Source organism: Chlamydomonas reinhardtii, chromosome 4 (genome assembly GCF_000002595.2).
Source record: "Chlamydomonas reinhardtii strain CC-503 cw92 mt+ chromosome 4, whole genome shotgun sequence".
NCBI lineage: Eukaryota > Viridiplantae > Chlorophyta > Chlorophyceae > Chlamydomonadales > Chlamydomonadaceae > Chlamydomonas > Chlamydomonas reinhardtii.
The window spans coordinates 2,486,611-2,500,048 of NC_057007.1; the positions used below are offsets into that span (position 1 = coordinate 2,486,611).

The 13,438-nt window shown below is 64.9% G+C and overlaps 4 protein-coding genes across 4 annotated transcripts in view; 2 read left to right on the forward strand and 2 right to left on the reverse strand.

Moving 5' to 3' along the window:
• The first annotated feature begins 106 nt into the window (after nucleotides 1-106).
• CHLRE_04g221850v5 (uncharacterized protein) lies at nucleotides 107-3,013 on the forward strand. The gene is made up of 2 exons (XM_043061913.1): nucleotides 107-521; nucleotides 976-3,013. Exons 1-2 carry the CDS (start codon nucleotides 357-359, stop codon nucleotides 1,060-1,062), a joined length of 252 nt encoding a protein of 83 aa, XP_042925265.1. The 5' UTR covers nucleotides 107-356; the 3' UTR covers nucleotides 1,063-3,013.
• A 178-nt stretch (nucleotides 3,014-3,191) lies between these two features.
• CHLRE_04g221900v5 (uncharacterized protein) lies at nucleotides 3,192-6,256 on the reverse strand. Its single transcript, XM_043061914.1, has 3 exons — nucleotides 5,926-6,256; nucleotides 4,455-5,760; nucleotides 3,192-4,204 (listed from the first exon to the last, which is right to left on the reverse strand). Exons 1-3 carry the CDS (start codon nucleotides 6,220-6,222, stop codon nucleotides 3,861-3,863), a joined length of 1,947 nt encoding a protein of 648 aa, XP_042925266.1. The 5' UTR covers nucleotides 6,223-6,256; the 3' UTR covers nucleotides 3,192-3,860.
• Nucleotides 6,257-6,310: 54 nt separating this feature from the next.
• On the reverse strand, nucleotides 6,311-11,046 carry CHLRE_04g221950v5 (uncharacterized protein). The gene is made up of 3 exons (XM_043061915.1): nucleotides 10,857-11,046; nucleotides 9,558-10,150; nucleotides 6,311-9,218 (listed from the first exon to the last, which is right to left on the reverse strand). The coding sequence occupies exons 2-3, from the start codon at nucleotides 10,119-10,121 to the stop codon at nucleotides 6,837-6,839; spliced, it is 2,946 nt and encodes a 981-aa protein (XP_042925267.1). The 5' UTR covers nucleotides 10,122-10,150; nucleotides 10,857-11,046; the 3' UTR covers nucleotides 6,311-6,836.
• Nucleotides 11,047-11,146: 100 nt separating this feature from the next.
• CHLRE_04g222000v5 (uncharacterized protein) overlaps nucleotides 11,147-13,438 on the forward strand; it is a 14,271-nt gene continuing 11,979 nt past the window's right edge. The window contains exons 1-5 of the mRNA XM_043061916.1: nucleotides 11,147-11,561; nucleotides 11,808-11,944; nucleotides 12,226-12,384; nucleotides 12,716-12,813; nucleotides 13,235-13,309. Of these exons, the coding sequence (XP_042925268.1) occupies nucleotides 11,267-11,561; nucleotides 11,808-11,944; nucleotides 12,226-12,384; nucleotides 12,716-12,813; nucleotides 13,235-13,309 (764 nt within the window). The 5' untranslated portion in view covers nucleotides 11,147-11,266. The remainder of the gene's footprint in view (nucleotides 11,562-11,807; nucleotides 11,945-12,225; nucleotides 12,385-12,715; nucleotides 12,814-13,234; nucleotides 13,310-13,438) is intronic.

A 13,438-nucleotide genomic window follows, 5' to 3' on the forward strand; every position in this document is an offset into this window, starting at 1 on the left:
CCCTCAGCAAGCACCCTTTGACCACCCCCCAGGCTGCACGCCGCGGGATGGTCGTAACAGCAGTGTATACATTACATTACAGGGCCTGTTACAGGAGCGAGCACCTCGGAATCGACGCGCACTCGCAATCGCTTCGCTTCTCGGTGGCACCTACCTGCCACTTACCTGGCAGAAAGTTACATAGTTTGCCAACAAACCCAAACACCCTATATCACTTTGACGTTTGTACGCTTACTTCCTTTCTTGAAAGGTAGCTCACACAAGACTCGAGAAACCAGCTCGACAAACCTGCCCGTATCGCTTCCTCGTCCATTATTACAATAGGGTTCTTGAGTATCGACTTGACCAACTCAGACATGGCTGACACGGAGGCCGTGAAGCTAGTCGCTCCAGAGTCCCCAGCCCAGGGTGCTTTTCGCAAGTCGCCCCCACGTCTCGTGGTACCAGCAACTCCAGTCGTTGGAGATGACTATCTTTTCAGCCCAGGCGTCGAGACGCCCGGTCATCGCCTTGCGGCCGACGTGAGTGGCCAGCGGTCGTCTCCCACAAGTTTTTGTATCCGTAACTGACATAGAGCATTCAGGGGCGCGTGCTGGTCAGGGGGGTTGCTTTCGCTTGGGCATCTGTCAAATTGTCGCGGCTGTCGCCCGGTAGCTTGCGACGGGAGGAGGCCCTGGAGGGCATTCTTTGGGCGGTCTTTTAGCTCTGCATGGGAGCTACACGGGAGCACATATCGTAGGCGTCAGGTCTAGAACAGCACTCGGGGGAAGCTGCATCCCCGGAGCCTTGCACCATTGCTCGGGGGGAAGGGGCCTGCTATGCAGAGCTCGGGGCGCCGGTGTCGCTGGCACTTGCCTTTTCTCCGCGTCGCGTGCCAGCGTGCCGCCTTCATGCACAGACGCCGCACCACCCTTTTGTTGCCTCCGGTTGCTCACCCGACCCCCCATCCCCCTCCACCATCATTGGTGCCCACAGAAGCTCAAAAGCGAGCAGGAGACCCTCAAATCGGAGTCGCCACGCCAGCAGCCGGGCTGCTTGTCGTGCCTGAAGCCGCGGTCATAAGGACCCGGAGTAAAAACAGCACAGCTGTGGCATAGCGGGAGCGGTGGCGGGAGCGGTGGCGGTGGCGGTGGCGGTGGAATGACATGACGTGGGAGTGTGCGAGGTCCCTGCATCCCCGCTCGCCCCTGGAGCACGCCTGCACTCAGGGCGCCCACGCAGTGCGGGTGGCCAAGCTCTGTCCTTTTTGTGGCTCCGTTCGTTTCAATGATCAAGGACTGAATACCTGGTCGTGATGTCTGCCACAGATTCCGCGGCAAAATGTGTCGGGCGCAAGCCCAAGTTAAAGCTGAAGGGATGCATTGAAGTTTCAGGAATGGGGTCTGCGGATGTGGGGATGTGCATGGGGTTATTGTGCGTGACGTGCACCTAATTTAGGGCCGGCAAGCAGCATACCTGGCGGTGTGACATCCGGCAGGGCACCTGCGTGAGTCATTTTCCGCGAGAGCGCCTGTTAACGGCCGCCTGGGGGCTGATGGCTCGATCCGACCGCGACGGTCGCACTGACAGTGGGCCCCCAGCGGCACGCACCTCCTCTTCTTTGGAGTGTTTCAGGAGCAGAGCAGCAGAGCCCGGCAGGCCTGGCGCCGCATGGGCGCACGGAAATGAGGTGTCTCGTGTTTAGGTGTGAAGGGAAGGCCGCCCGCGGACGAGGCGGAGCATTGGGTGTATGTGTACAGAACGCTGGGCACTGCACCCATCAGCTCCATGGAAAGGTGCAAGGCCACAGGAGGCCGCGTGAGCTGTCAAACGGTATTGCCACAGCACACAGAACTGCGACGTCGGCGGTGTATGTATGATCGGTACATACGGCACGGTATGCGGCTCGGCCTCAAGGTGCCAATGCTGGTCTCTGTCTCCCTGTGCGACATTTGTGTTTGTGAATTGTCCCGGCGTATTGGCCGGCATAGCAGGGATGACTTACGGACTGATGGCGCCAACGTGTGAGGCTGCGCAGCTGAGGGTGAGGGCCTTAGGGCGCCCTGGTTGCCAAGTGTTCCCCGGTGACGGGAAACGGGGCTGAGCCCCTCACACCTTAGGGCGCCCTGGTTAGGAGGCTCACGCTAGCCGGTGCTTGATGTGGTGGCGGTGGCTGCTGTGGCGCTGCGTTTGGTGACTGATAACTGGCTGAGTCTTGCGTCGGCCTGAATCGAAGTGATGTCGCCTGAGGCGGGCGCGACATGGAGGCTGCCTGCTGTGGTGACAACGGTAGCACAGAGGCAGGGCGTGAGAGCAAGGCGTGGAAAGAGGGGCATGTGTGTGTGGGGCGCATCAGCAGCCGCGTGGCTGCACGGGCTTCAAGCATCGGCAGGTGGCAACAGGGAGTGTAGTTACTAGGTAGCGCGCACCGTATTGTTTGATGCTGCTTGTGTTGGGAAACGAAACTTGTGTGTGTGTGTGTTCGGCGCATGCTGTCTGGGCCCTCACTCGGAGGCGCTGGACCGGCCCTGGCAAAGGCAGTCGGCTTTCGCAGAAGCGGCCATCCAGTGATCCTGGGGCCCGGACTGGACGGCGGCAGAAGTGGGGCCAGTCACGGGTTACCGTATGAAGCTGCTAAGCGCATGCTGAACTGGGAGGTGGACCTGGGGGGTGGGCTGCCCGGAGTGTGTGCGGCCCCACACAAACTAAGTACTACACGCTGTGAATTGCGGGGCACCCAGGTGCCTGGTAGGCTAGTTCCAGAACACTACTGTGGCTGCGGTGTGTGCACTGAATATTGTAGCTCCGCAGAAGTGATTGCTGTACATACGGTTTCCTAACGATGTGGTCGCGAACCGCCGGGGTTGTCAACTGCCGTGCCACGTGGCGCCGATGCGCGCTGCGGCTTGCTTGGCCGGCAGCACAGCGAGGGCGGCTGGGAGCCGCGGCGGCGTTGGCAGTTCGGTGGGGTTGGGTGGCGCAGCGCACACGGGTGCGTGCGCAGGCGGATGGTAATGTGTAATGCTGCTTGTGCTACCTGCTCTGCGGCTACCTCGGCTGCCACTCTCCGCCCTGTTCCGAGCCAGCAAACCGCGCGTGTGTGGCTGGGGCCGTGGGGCCTGGCCTGCGCTGGACGTGGCAGCCGGTATCGCGACAGCACGCCTCGGGGAACCCCTGCCTCTTTGAGGAGTTGCCCATTGCCAAAGATGGTCATGACTGGTTTCTTACACAACCTCACAGTCTCACGCCACCCGAACACACACTGGCCCAGACTCACGCCGCCGTACTCAGTGCTCGAGACCAACGGCATGCTATCTAACCCTCATCCTCCAGTAACGAAGCCCAAACCGTCCCAACCACCACCGCAGCACCGCTACTACCGCGCCTAGTGGGGGTGCTGCAACATCGTGGCCAGACGCACGGGTGGTCCGGGACGCCACGGGCCGCCAGGCACTATTATTCGGCTCCGCCGCCCGCGCCGCCGACACGCACCTGCATGCGGCGCCGTCACCACCACCTGCGCCACCTCACGCAGCTCCTCCCCAGCAGCAGCACCAGCAATAGCCCCAGCAGCAGTAGCCCGGTGGCCACTGTTCCCACCGTCTCAGTGGCCGTCTCAGTGGCCGCCCCAGTAAACTCCGTCCCCACTGACACAAATTTCCTGCTGTGCCCAAGCGGCACCTGCTCCGTCTACGCCACATGATGCTGCATTGCTGCTTCACCCCGCGCGTGCATGATGCCGATCGTCTATAACTGCCACGGCAAGTGATAAGGGGTACCGTACGGTGCCCCAACCCGACCACCCCCACCTCCATCCCCACCCCTGCCTCGGCTGCCAGCAATGATGACAGCCTCCGCCACACTTATCTCTACAATAGTGCCTACACCGGCGCCGCCACCGCCACCGCAATCGCCTGCATGATCGCCGCCATCAGCTCCGGCTGAGCTGCCGCCAGCGCCGCCAGCGCCTCCTGCGGCGTAGCCGGCAGCACGCTCACCGCGTGTGCCACCACAAAACCCGACAACTCCTCCACCAACCCTGTCAGGCTGTGGCTTGCCGCCCAAACCAGCTCGGCTACAGCCGTCTCCGGCGCCGTCGCCGCCGCCGCCAGCAGCCGCGGCTGTAGCAGCGTGATGGCGCCAGGCAGCAGCAGCCGGCCTGCCAGCTCTGCTACTGCCTTCAGCTGCGCAGGCTGTAGCAGGTCCAGGTCTTCGCCCAGGGCACCTGATGAGCGTGTGCGTATGCATGGCGACATGGAAACGGGCTCTCAGCTGTGAAGGGACTAGGTGAACATGCAGTGCACGGGACAGCTGCTAGTAAACTGCACAAAGGATGTACATGATGCAAGGCCGCATTGTCCCATGCAGGAAGGCAGGTAAGAATGGCCGTGCTTAATGGGCCATAGAGCATTAGCGCTGCCCCAATCGTGCAGCCATATTTGCAGGCATTCCGTCATGCCTTACACATTGCTTGCCTGTGTACATGTAGGCGAGCAGACGTGCGAACACATCCGGATCCGCCTCCCGTAGCTCCACCTGCGCCGCGCCGCCCTCCGCAAAGCTGCTGCCGTCGCCGCCGCCGCCGCTGCTGCCGCCTCCGCCGCCTCCGCCCCTGCTAGGCGGCTCCAGCGCCAGCAGCTGCTTGAAGAAGTCGCTGTGGGAAGACAGCACCGCCCGGTGGGCCACGAAACACGCCGCCGCGGAGGGTGCGCCGTCGCCTCCGCCACCGCCGCCACTGCCGCCGCCGCTGCCGCCGCCACAATCAGCTTCTTCACAACGATTACTGCCCGCAGCGCAGACGCGAATGGTCACCACCGCCGCCGCATTCTGAGCAGCTGCAGCCACGGCGCCGGCGGTGGAGTCCGCTGCCGCCGTGACGTCGTTATTGCTCGCCTGCTGCCGCAGAGCCGACATCAGGCGGCCGCTGTACGCCACGGCTGTAGCAGCCTGACGCTGCAGCGCTGCTACAGCCTCCAGGTGACCGTAGCTCAGGCTCAGCTCTTCGGCACTGCACATCAGCAGCCGCGGGCAGCCGGCACTGGCAGCCACCACCGTGCCGCCGCCAGCACCACCACCACCCGGCACGAAGGCCAGGCTGGTCAGGGGACATGGGCCGCCGCCGCTACCGCAACCACTGCCGTCGGCAGCTGCTGTGCTCCGCAGGGCGTGGGGCAGCAGCGTCCGCACCGCCCCGTCCGGGTCAATGCGGCGCAGGTGGGGTCCGTCGCCCACCAGCAGTCCGGCGCCGCCCGGCAGCGGCAGCAGGCAGCGGATGCCCGTGAACGGGCCCTGGCCGGGGGACGCCGCCGCCTGCTGTACTGCCGCTATGCCATGGCTGCCGCCGCCGCTGCTGCCGATGAACGCTGCTCCGAGCAGGCTAGTCCGTCTTGCAGGCGAGTCAAAGCGGCTGACGCTACTCCGGCCGCCGGCGGCAGCAGCGCAATACACCTCGGTGCGGGTGGCGCCGTACAGCACTTCGCGGTCCGTGTCGAATGCCAGGGCGCTCCAGGTCTGGGGCCCGAACACCCACAGCTCGATTCGGTCCGAGTCCAAGTTCATGATGTACATGTTGTAAACATCCCCAAAATCGACGACGAGGAACATGCGACCCTTGCCGTCAGCGGCTATGGCGCGTCTCTCCAGTCTCTCCCCACTGGCTGTCACGATAGTGAGGCCCCGTGCTTGGGACATACTCCCATTTTTCCCCAGCAGCCACATACTGCTGTCCCATGCCTCGTTGAACCACACGACGTTGCGCGTGGTCGGCTCGAACACGGCTGCCTGCGTGCATGCGTGCGTGTGGGGTGCGGGGGGTGACGCGGTTGGGGACGTGGGGTGCGGGGGGGGGGTCTGTTGATACGGCGACGAAGCCAAAGTCCCCAGCTATTGAAGGAGATAGAGCTAAGTATTTGCGCCTCATAACTCCTTGAAGCAGCATGCTCGCACCTCGGGTGTACCGGCGACCCATGGGATCGCCTCGGCGGCAGCCGCAGCAGCCTCGCAGGCCCGCTGCACAGCGCACGGGTCGTCCGTCGCGGCGGCGGCGGCGGCAGTGACGGCTGCCAGCGCGGCCCCCGGCAGCGAATGCAGGTGCGCTGGCACGCCACCGCCGCCCCGCCCATCCGACACGGGCTGCTGCTCGGCGTCGGGGCCGGCGCTCCACACAAGCAGCTCGGCGCCGCGGCCCGTGACCAGCCCCACAGGCCGCTCCAGTGTCAGCGTGGCAGCGCTCCTGAGCAGCATGTTGTGATGTGTGTGTTGCGTTTAACGGCTCAAGCAATACAGTAATGTGTTGAGCCATAGCATATGGGAGCGAGCCCAGTTCATCACTTGGTACTTCCGGGAATGGACACCATCTTTCTTCCATTGCTGTGAGGGCCCACTGCCAACAGCACGGCCCTCTTGGCAAACTGGTCCCCACCCCCATGGCGGGATACGGGGTAGAACAAGTCAGAAGAACACGTCCTTGACGTGAGCTCTACATTTACTGGATAGAATGCATCAGCTCCGCCACGCCCTCACGGCATGCATGTCCCCTAGATAGCAGTCCATAGATAGATAGGACAGTGTGTGTTTCCTTACGGCATTGGTTCAAAGTTAACCCCTAGATAGCAGTCCACAGATAGATAGGACAGTGTGCCCTACCTGTGAGCTGGGTTAAGAACGAGTTGGGCGGTGCGTTGGACTCGTAATTCCGTGCTCCATGCTCTCTGCCCTGTCTTTTGCTACAGCTCTCCACGCCCCGTCTTTCCTGCTGACTGCAAAGTCCGCCTCCGTCCTCTGTCCTTCTCCCCAGCACCAGAGCCCAACGGCCTGCCCCCAGCCACCACTGCCATAGACCCTCTTTGTCTGCTAGCCTACACCCTCGTGGCGAGGCGCACTGGCACGCCCATATCCACCAGCCGCTCATTCAGCTCCGCCACCCGTGCCGCCGACACCTGCGGCGCCGTCACCACCACCCGCACCACTCCACGCCGCCCCTCCACAGCAGCCCCAGTCGCCGCCATCCCCGGCACTGATCCCGTTCCCCCAACATGCCCGCCTCCGCTTCCAGCACCTCCCCCAGCAGCGGCCTCCACCTTCGCCGCCGCCTCCGTCGCCTCCGTCGCCGCCGCCGCCACCGCCAGCCCCGCCACCAGCTCGTAGCAGTGCGAGTTGTGCCACAGCTGCCGGCAGCCGCGGCCCACCACCAGCGCCTCCAGACCAGGCAGCGCCGCCATCAGCTGCGGCACAAGCGCCGGCGACAGCGCGGGCGCGTGCGTCATCACCAGCTCCCGCACAGCCTCCGCCACGCCCCTGTCCAGCGCCAGCAGCGGCTCCAGGATTTGCCCAGGACTGGCAACAAGCGGCGCGGAGATGTGGAGCGCACGCGGCGCCGCCAGAAGCGCCGCCACCTGGCCAATGGCCTCAGTTGTGGCGGCGGCGTGAGCCGCCGCCGCCGCCGCCGCCGCCGCCAGCTCCCCCGCCGCGGCGGCGGCGGACGGCGGTGGCATCAGCCTTAGCTCAACGCAATCCACGCGGCAATGGTGGGCGGATCCAGCTAGCTGCCGTAGTGCGCCGTACGGCTGGATGGCGGGCTGCGTCAGTGGCGGCGGCGGCGCGCCCGCCTCGACCATAACCCGTACGGCACGGATCTGCCGTACATTCAGTCCGGCGTAGGTGATGGAGCCGGCGGCGGCGCCCGCGTCGGCCAGCGGGCAGTCCAGTTCGCAATCACAGCGGCGCAGCAGTGATGAGGCACCGCCGGCGGTGGTGGCGGCGGCGGAAGAGGCAGCAGCGCTAGCCGCCGCCAACTGCTGGGGCGGCGGCGGCGGCAACGCCAGCAGCGCAAGCCAGCACCCTGCCACACCTCCCGCTCCATTAACTGCAGCACCACTCCGGCCCCACTGCACATTCCCGCTCCCGCTCCCACTGTCGCTCCTCCCACTCCTACTCGTACTGGAGGCGCTCCTGCAAAACTCCAGCCGCTCCAAATTAGGCGACAGCCCGTGCATCAGCACTTCCCGCATGGCGGCGCCGCCGGGCGCCACGCCGTACAACCGCAACCGCTCCAACCGCCCCAGAGCCGCCAGCGCCGCAGCCGCCGCCGCCGTTAGCGCCGCATCCATCGGGTTGGCCTCCCTCTTCGCAGCTTCCGCCGCCGCCGCACTCTCGTCCTCCTCCGCCTCCCCCAGCGTCAGCTCCCGCAGGTGCAGGCAGGCCACCGGCCTCGCCGCGGCGCCCATGGCCCCACACGAAGGCCGCCCGCTGCCTCCTTCCCCACCTCCTCCTCCTCCTCCTCCTCCTGCTCCTCCTCCGCCGCCCTCACAGCCGCCGCTGCCGCGCTCGCCACCGCTGCTGTCAATGTCTATGCCGGCGGCGCCGGCCGCCAGCTGCTGCAGCATGGCGGCGCTGAAGCGGCCCAGGCGCAGCGACCGCAGGTGCGGCAGCGACCCAAGCACCGCACCCACCGCCCGGGCGGCCGGCTCCTCGGGTGGGCAGGCCCACTCGCCGCACAGCGCCACGTGCACCAGGTGGGGAAAGGCCAACAACGACGTGTACTGCACGTGCGACGCCTTCGAAGACGAAACAGTGGGCCTGCCGCCGGCGCCAGCCGCCGCCGCCGCCACCGCGGCCGCCGCCGGCCGCGGCAGCGGCCGCCGTCGGCGTGTGTTCAAGCCCGGGTCTGCCTCACCGGACGAAGCGGACTCGTACAGCGCCGTGGCCGGATTCCACCACACCCGCCCGCCACCACCACCACCATTGACATCTCCATCGCCGCCACCGCCGGCTGCGGCCCCGGCGGTGGTCCAGCCGCCGCTCTCGACATAGCGCCCGCGATGAATGTCCACCTCCAGGGTCCGCACACGCGCGGTGGCGGGCGTGGGGAACTCGCCGAACGCGACGCCCAGCATGCAGCCCGGCTCCCGCACCGCCGCCTTGCGCTGCCGGCAGTAGCCGGACGGGTCCGCGCGCACCCGCACCTCCGCCGCGCCGCCGCAGCGCGCCAGCAGCGCCGCCCAGCCGCCGGGCCGCAGCGGCTGTGTGCCGTGCAGCCGCAGGTCTAGGCAGTGTGTGTTGGCGTCGACGAAGGCGCGTGTGGCGCGGCAGGCGAGCCGCAGCGGGCCCAGGCTGCTCTGGGCGCGGAGGGTGGAGAAGAGGGCAGCCAGGCCGTCGGCGCCCAGCTGGGCTGGGTGGTCCAGCAGCCGGCGCCAGCACACGTCCGTGAGCGAGCGCGCGGCGCGGCAGGTCTGGCGCAGCTGTGCGGTGTTGGGGATGGGGATGGGAGTGGGGATGAGGATGGGGATGAGGAGAACACCAGGGAAGAGAGGAGAGGGGAGTGGGAGTGGTAGGGGAGGTGACGGCGCGCAGGCTGGCAAGGGCGAGTTGGGCTGTTTAGGAGGGCTCGACTGGGTTGTGGTGCGGGGATTGAGGGGAGGGGCTGTTGTGCGCTGTTATTTGGCAGGCGTGGGGTTACACGCCAAGCCAGGGTTGGGCATCCCACGCCACATGCCAGGTGTGCAGCCATGCTACTTCCCGTGAGAGCTGGCCTTAGCCCTGGCCCCGAGCAACATTCCTCCCCTCGTCTTGGCTCTCACCGGCGCCAGGGCACGTGCCTCCCTCAGTGCGCGCCCCAGTGCGTCACAGCCCACCGCGTCCAGCGCGGCTAGCGTGCCTAGCAGCCTGCAGCCCTGCTGGTTTGGCTCCTGGCGCCCGCCGCCGTTGGTTAGCTGGACGGGATCGGGCACATCGACCTTGCATGCTCGCCTCAGTGCGCGGCAGGCGGAAGCGACGCCCACGAGGGACGCCGGCGGCGCGGGGGGCGCGGGGCCTGGCTCCGGGGCCTCAGCCGCGGCATGCCGAGGAGATTGCTGGGCGCTGGTGGCAGTTGCCTGCGGCGCCGCTACTGCCCTCTCAAGCTGCTTCCTGGCTGCTGACCGCTCCCGCCGTGTCTGCTCCCCGGGTGCGAGTTGCTGCGCCAGGCCTTGCCTCTGGCTTTCGAGCTGGGCCTCGAGCAAATTCGCCTTCTGCTGCCGCGCCTGCCGCGCCTGTCGCCAGTCAGCAACAGCAATACAAGGAGCGCATATGCAGATAGCGCAGAGGAGCCCCCACGAATTCTTACAGTCCTCCCAGTCCTCGTCGTCCGAGTCGCACCACCGCATGCCCCTCCTGTCTCTGTATCAATTACTATCTATGCAGCATATATGATAAGCATGTGCAGTGGAATTAGGGGCTTCCGAGCAGCTACGTTATTTCGCGACCTGCTTCGTTCCATACATCTGTAACTTAAGAGTTAGTGACTGGACACGATATAGCTAAAATGCATGTGAATGTGTAGTGAAGGTCTGAAACGGGCTGCAGCGTTGCAACCACGGGCAATCCGCCATATAACCTCCGGGACTGGACCAGCAAGTCCACGCCAGACCATTGACAGCTGGACGATTGTTGACGATTTGCATTAATGCAACGCAATGCCCAAACAACTTTGTACTAATGCTTTGGTGCGTGCACAAGCACTGCCACACCGCCGTCGCGGCGAGTGGCCACTCCTGCCCGAACGGGCCGCAAGGAGCCCCAAGGGTTAGATGCAATTGTTGTGTTACTACCTCCTTGGGTTCAGTAAGTTGACCCTGGCCAGACAGGGGCCCCCGCTCCTTGACATCAGAATGTCTGCCTTCCACTCCCCTGCGGCTTTGAGAGCGAGAGCTGCCCTTAATGGCTGTCGTGACGGCAGCTGATAAACACCTTGGATACTACTCGCGAACCGTTTGGGAGCTGTGTGGGGCACCCAACCGACCGCAGTTGATGGGGCCACAAACCGAGGCACCGTCTTTTCTCGAGGCCGTTCCATGTCTTTCCCTGCCCCCCCTCCTTTCCTCCCACCCCATTAATCCCACCTCCGCTGAATTCAATGCACTTGGGGGGTGGTTGAAACTGGGTCCCCGGCCCCCGAAGTCGCGACGACCTTCGTAAATGCGGCGAGTGCAACAGCGTTCAAGGTCCTTATGCCCAGTCTTATTTAGAAGCACCGCGCGCTGCAAAAGTATAGAACACAGCTACCGATAATATACGTCTTCAAAGATATCCAAGCATTCCATATAGAAGACTCTTCACTGTGCGGAATTCGCAAGAAGCACCTCCGCGGCCTTGCTTGGCCTGATAAGTACCTGGCAGCAACTATGCTGTTATCAAACAGCGTAGGAGCTATTAGTGCGGGGAAGCTCACTCGGTCCGCATCGAATTAGTAGTGCGCGCAGCAGCGCATTTTCGCCTGTCGCCGGCATCAGTGTACAGAGGACACTAAGCTATGGGTGGAATATGTTCTACGGCCCGCAGCACTCAGGTCGCACCGGTGCCTGGGGCCGATGGTGGCAAGGGCAAGGCCCCCGTCGGAGGCTCCTCCGCTGGGGCACTCGCCACGCCGGCCCCGCTCGGGCCTGCGCCGAAGCTCGCGCCCCTCAAGGCCAAGCTTGCGCCGCTGGACACCATTGGCAGCAGCGGCAGCACCACCAGCGCGCTCGCTCAGAAGCTGCTGCAGTCGCCTGTGTCCAAGCCGTCGACGCCCACGGCTGTGCAGCGCAGACTCAGGAGCACATTTGTCGGTGAGCGGTCGGTGACGATGGACGCGGAAGAATTGCATTCCACATAACCCATCCTACCACACACACACACACACACACACACACACACACACACACACACACACACACACACACACACACACACACACACACACACACACACACACACACACACACACACACACTGCCACCACCGGCTGCTGGCGCAAGCCTCGCACGCGCATGCGTGTCGAATCCCATCCCCGTGTGCTCTCAAATAACATGCAGACGACGACCTACCTCCGCTGCCTCCCAAGCTGGCTACGGTGGGCAAGGGCGTGTCGCTGCGCGGGCTGCGCAAGGTGCGCGACGCCATTCGCGCGCACTTCGGCCCGGAGCGCTACGCCTCCGTCTCCACCGCAGAGGTGTGTTGTTGACCCGCACGAGCCAGCTGGGTGGGCGGGGCCACGAGCGGGTTGCGTGGCTGAGGCTGCATGGCCCACAGATCATCCATGGGCATCCTCCCTTGTATCACCATCTTAAACCAGCTTTCACTAGCTTTTGACAGCTTTCGCCAGCTTTCAAACACTTACAGCATGTATACACTTATAGCCGCAATCATGGAGCTTGGCCGCCTTCCACAAAGCCGGAAGCGGGGGGTTGAGTGGATGTGCCTGTGAATGTGTTTGTGTATGCCCATGTGCAGGTGTGCAGCGTGTGGGTGAAGCCGCTGACGGCCAAGCACGGCCGCTGTCGGCTGGTGGAGGTGCCGGGGCTGCTGGACCCGGGCGGGGGCGAGGTGGGCCGCCCGCTCTACTTCCTCAGCCACGCCTGGAGCAACTCCATCGAGCTACTGTTCAGCAAGGTGGGGGCGGGGCCGGCAGGCGGGGGGGGGGGGGCTGGGATTTCGGGGGGGTTAACGTTGAACCAATCCCGTAAGGAAACAGTCGCGTAAGGAAACAGTCCCGGGGGGGGCAGGCGTGGGTGGGGGCGGGGCCGGCAGGGCCGTGCATAGGTGGGAGCGCGTGTGCGCCCATGTGTGGTGCCCGTCGTGCCCGTAAAGTGCCGTGAAGTGTTCGTGAAGTCGCGTGTGCACCGCACGCGACGCGATCGACCGATCTTTTACGGCGTGTTCCGCTGCGCACCTGACCACCGGTGCGCACCACACACACGGGGGCTGGCCTGCTACGCTGCAGGTGTTTGAGTTCCTGTCCAGTGCCTCGGACGAGGACACGCGTGTGTGGCTGGACGTGTTGGCGGTGTGCCAGCACGAGGACAGGCAGCCCGAGCACAGGTGGGCAGGCGGGGTGGCTGTAGGTGGGTGGGTGGGTGGTGCTACGTGTGTGTTGGGGGGGGCGGGGTATGCCGCAGCCCAACGAATAAGCCCCATCAGCAGCAGAAAGTCCGCCCACGGAAATGCAAGACGAGCGCGCCAGAAGTAACGGGGGCGGACAGGGATGACAGGGAGGACAGGGGCGGCGAGGAGTAACCAGGTTGGTAAGGGTGGGCGCGGGCGCTGGGGGCATCATGGCAGTGCACTGCTTTGTGGGGCAGTGCGGCACCGGCGCGTCACAACACCGCACAGGTGCGCACTCAACACCGGTGCCCTCGCGCCGTGCACAATACGTGTGACCTCGCGTGACCCGCGCCGTGCACTATGTCAATGTGCCGCGCCGTGCGCGATGTCAATGTGCCGCGCCGTGCACGGCACGCAGGCACGACATCGGCGCCTTCCCTGACGTGGTCAAGGCGTGCAGCAGCGGCACCCTGGTCATCATGGACCTCAGCCGGTGGGAGGAGAGGGAGGGGGAGGGGAGGAGGGGGAGGGGGATGGCGAGGAGAGGGAGAGGGGGAGAGGGAGGGGAGGGGGAGGGGGAGGGGGAGAGGGAGAGGGAGAGGGAGAGGGAGAGGGAGACTTT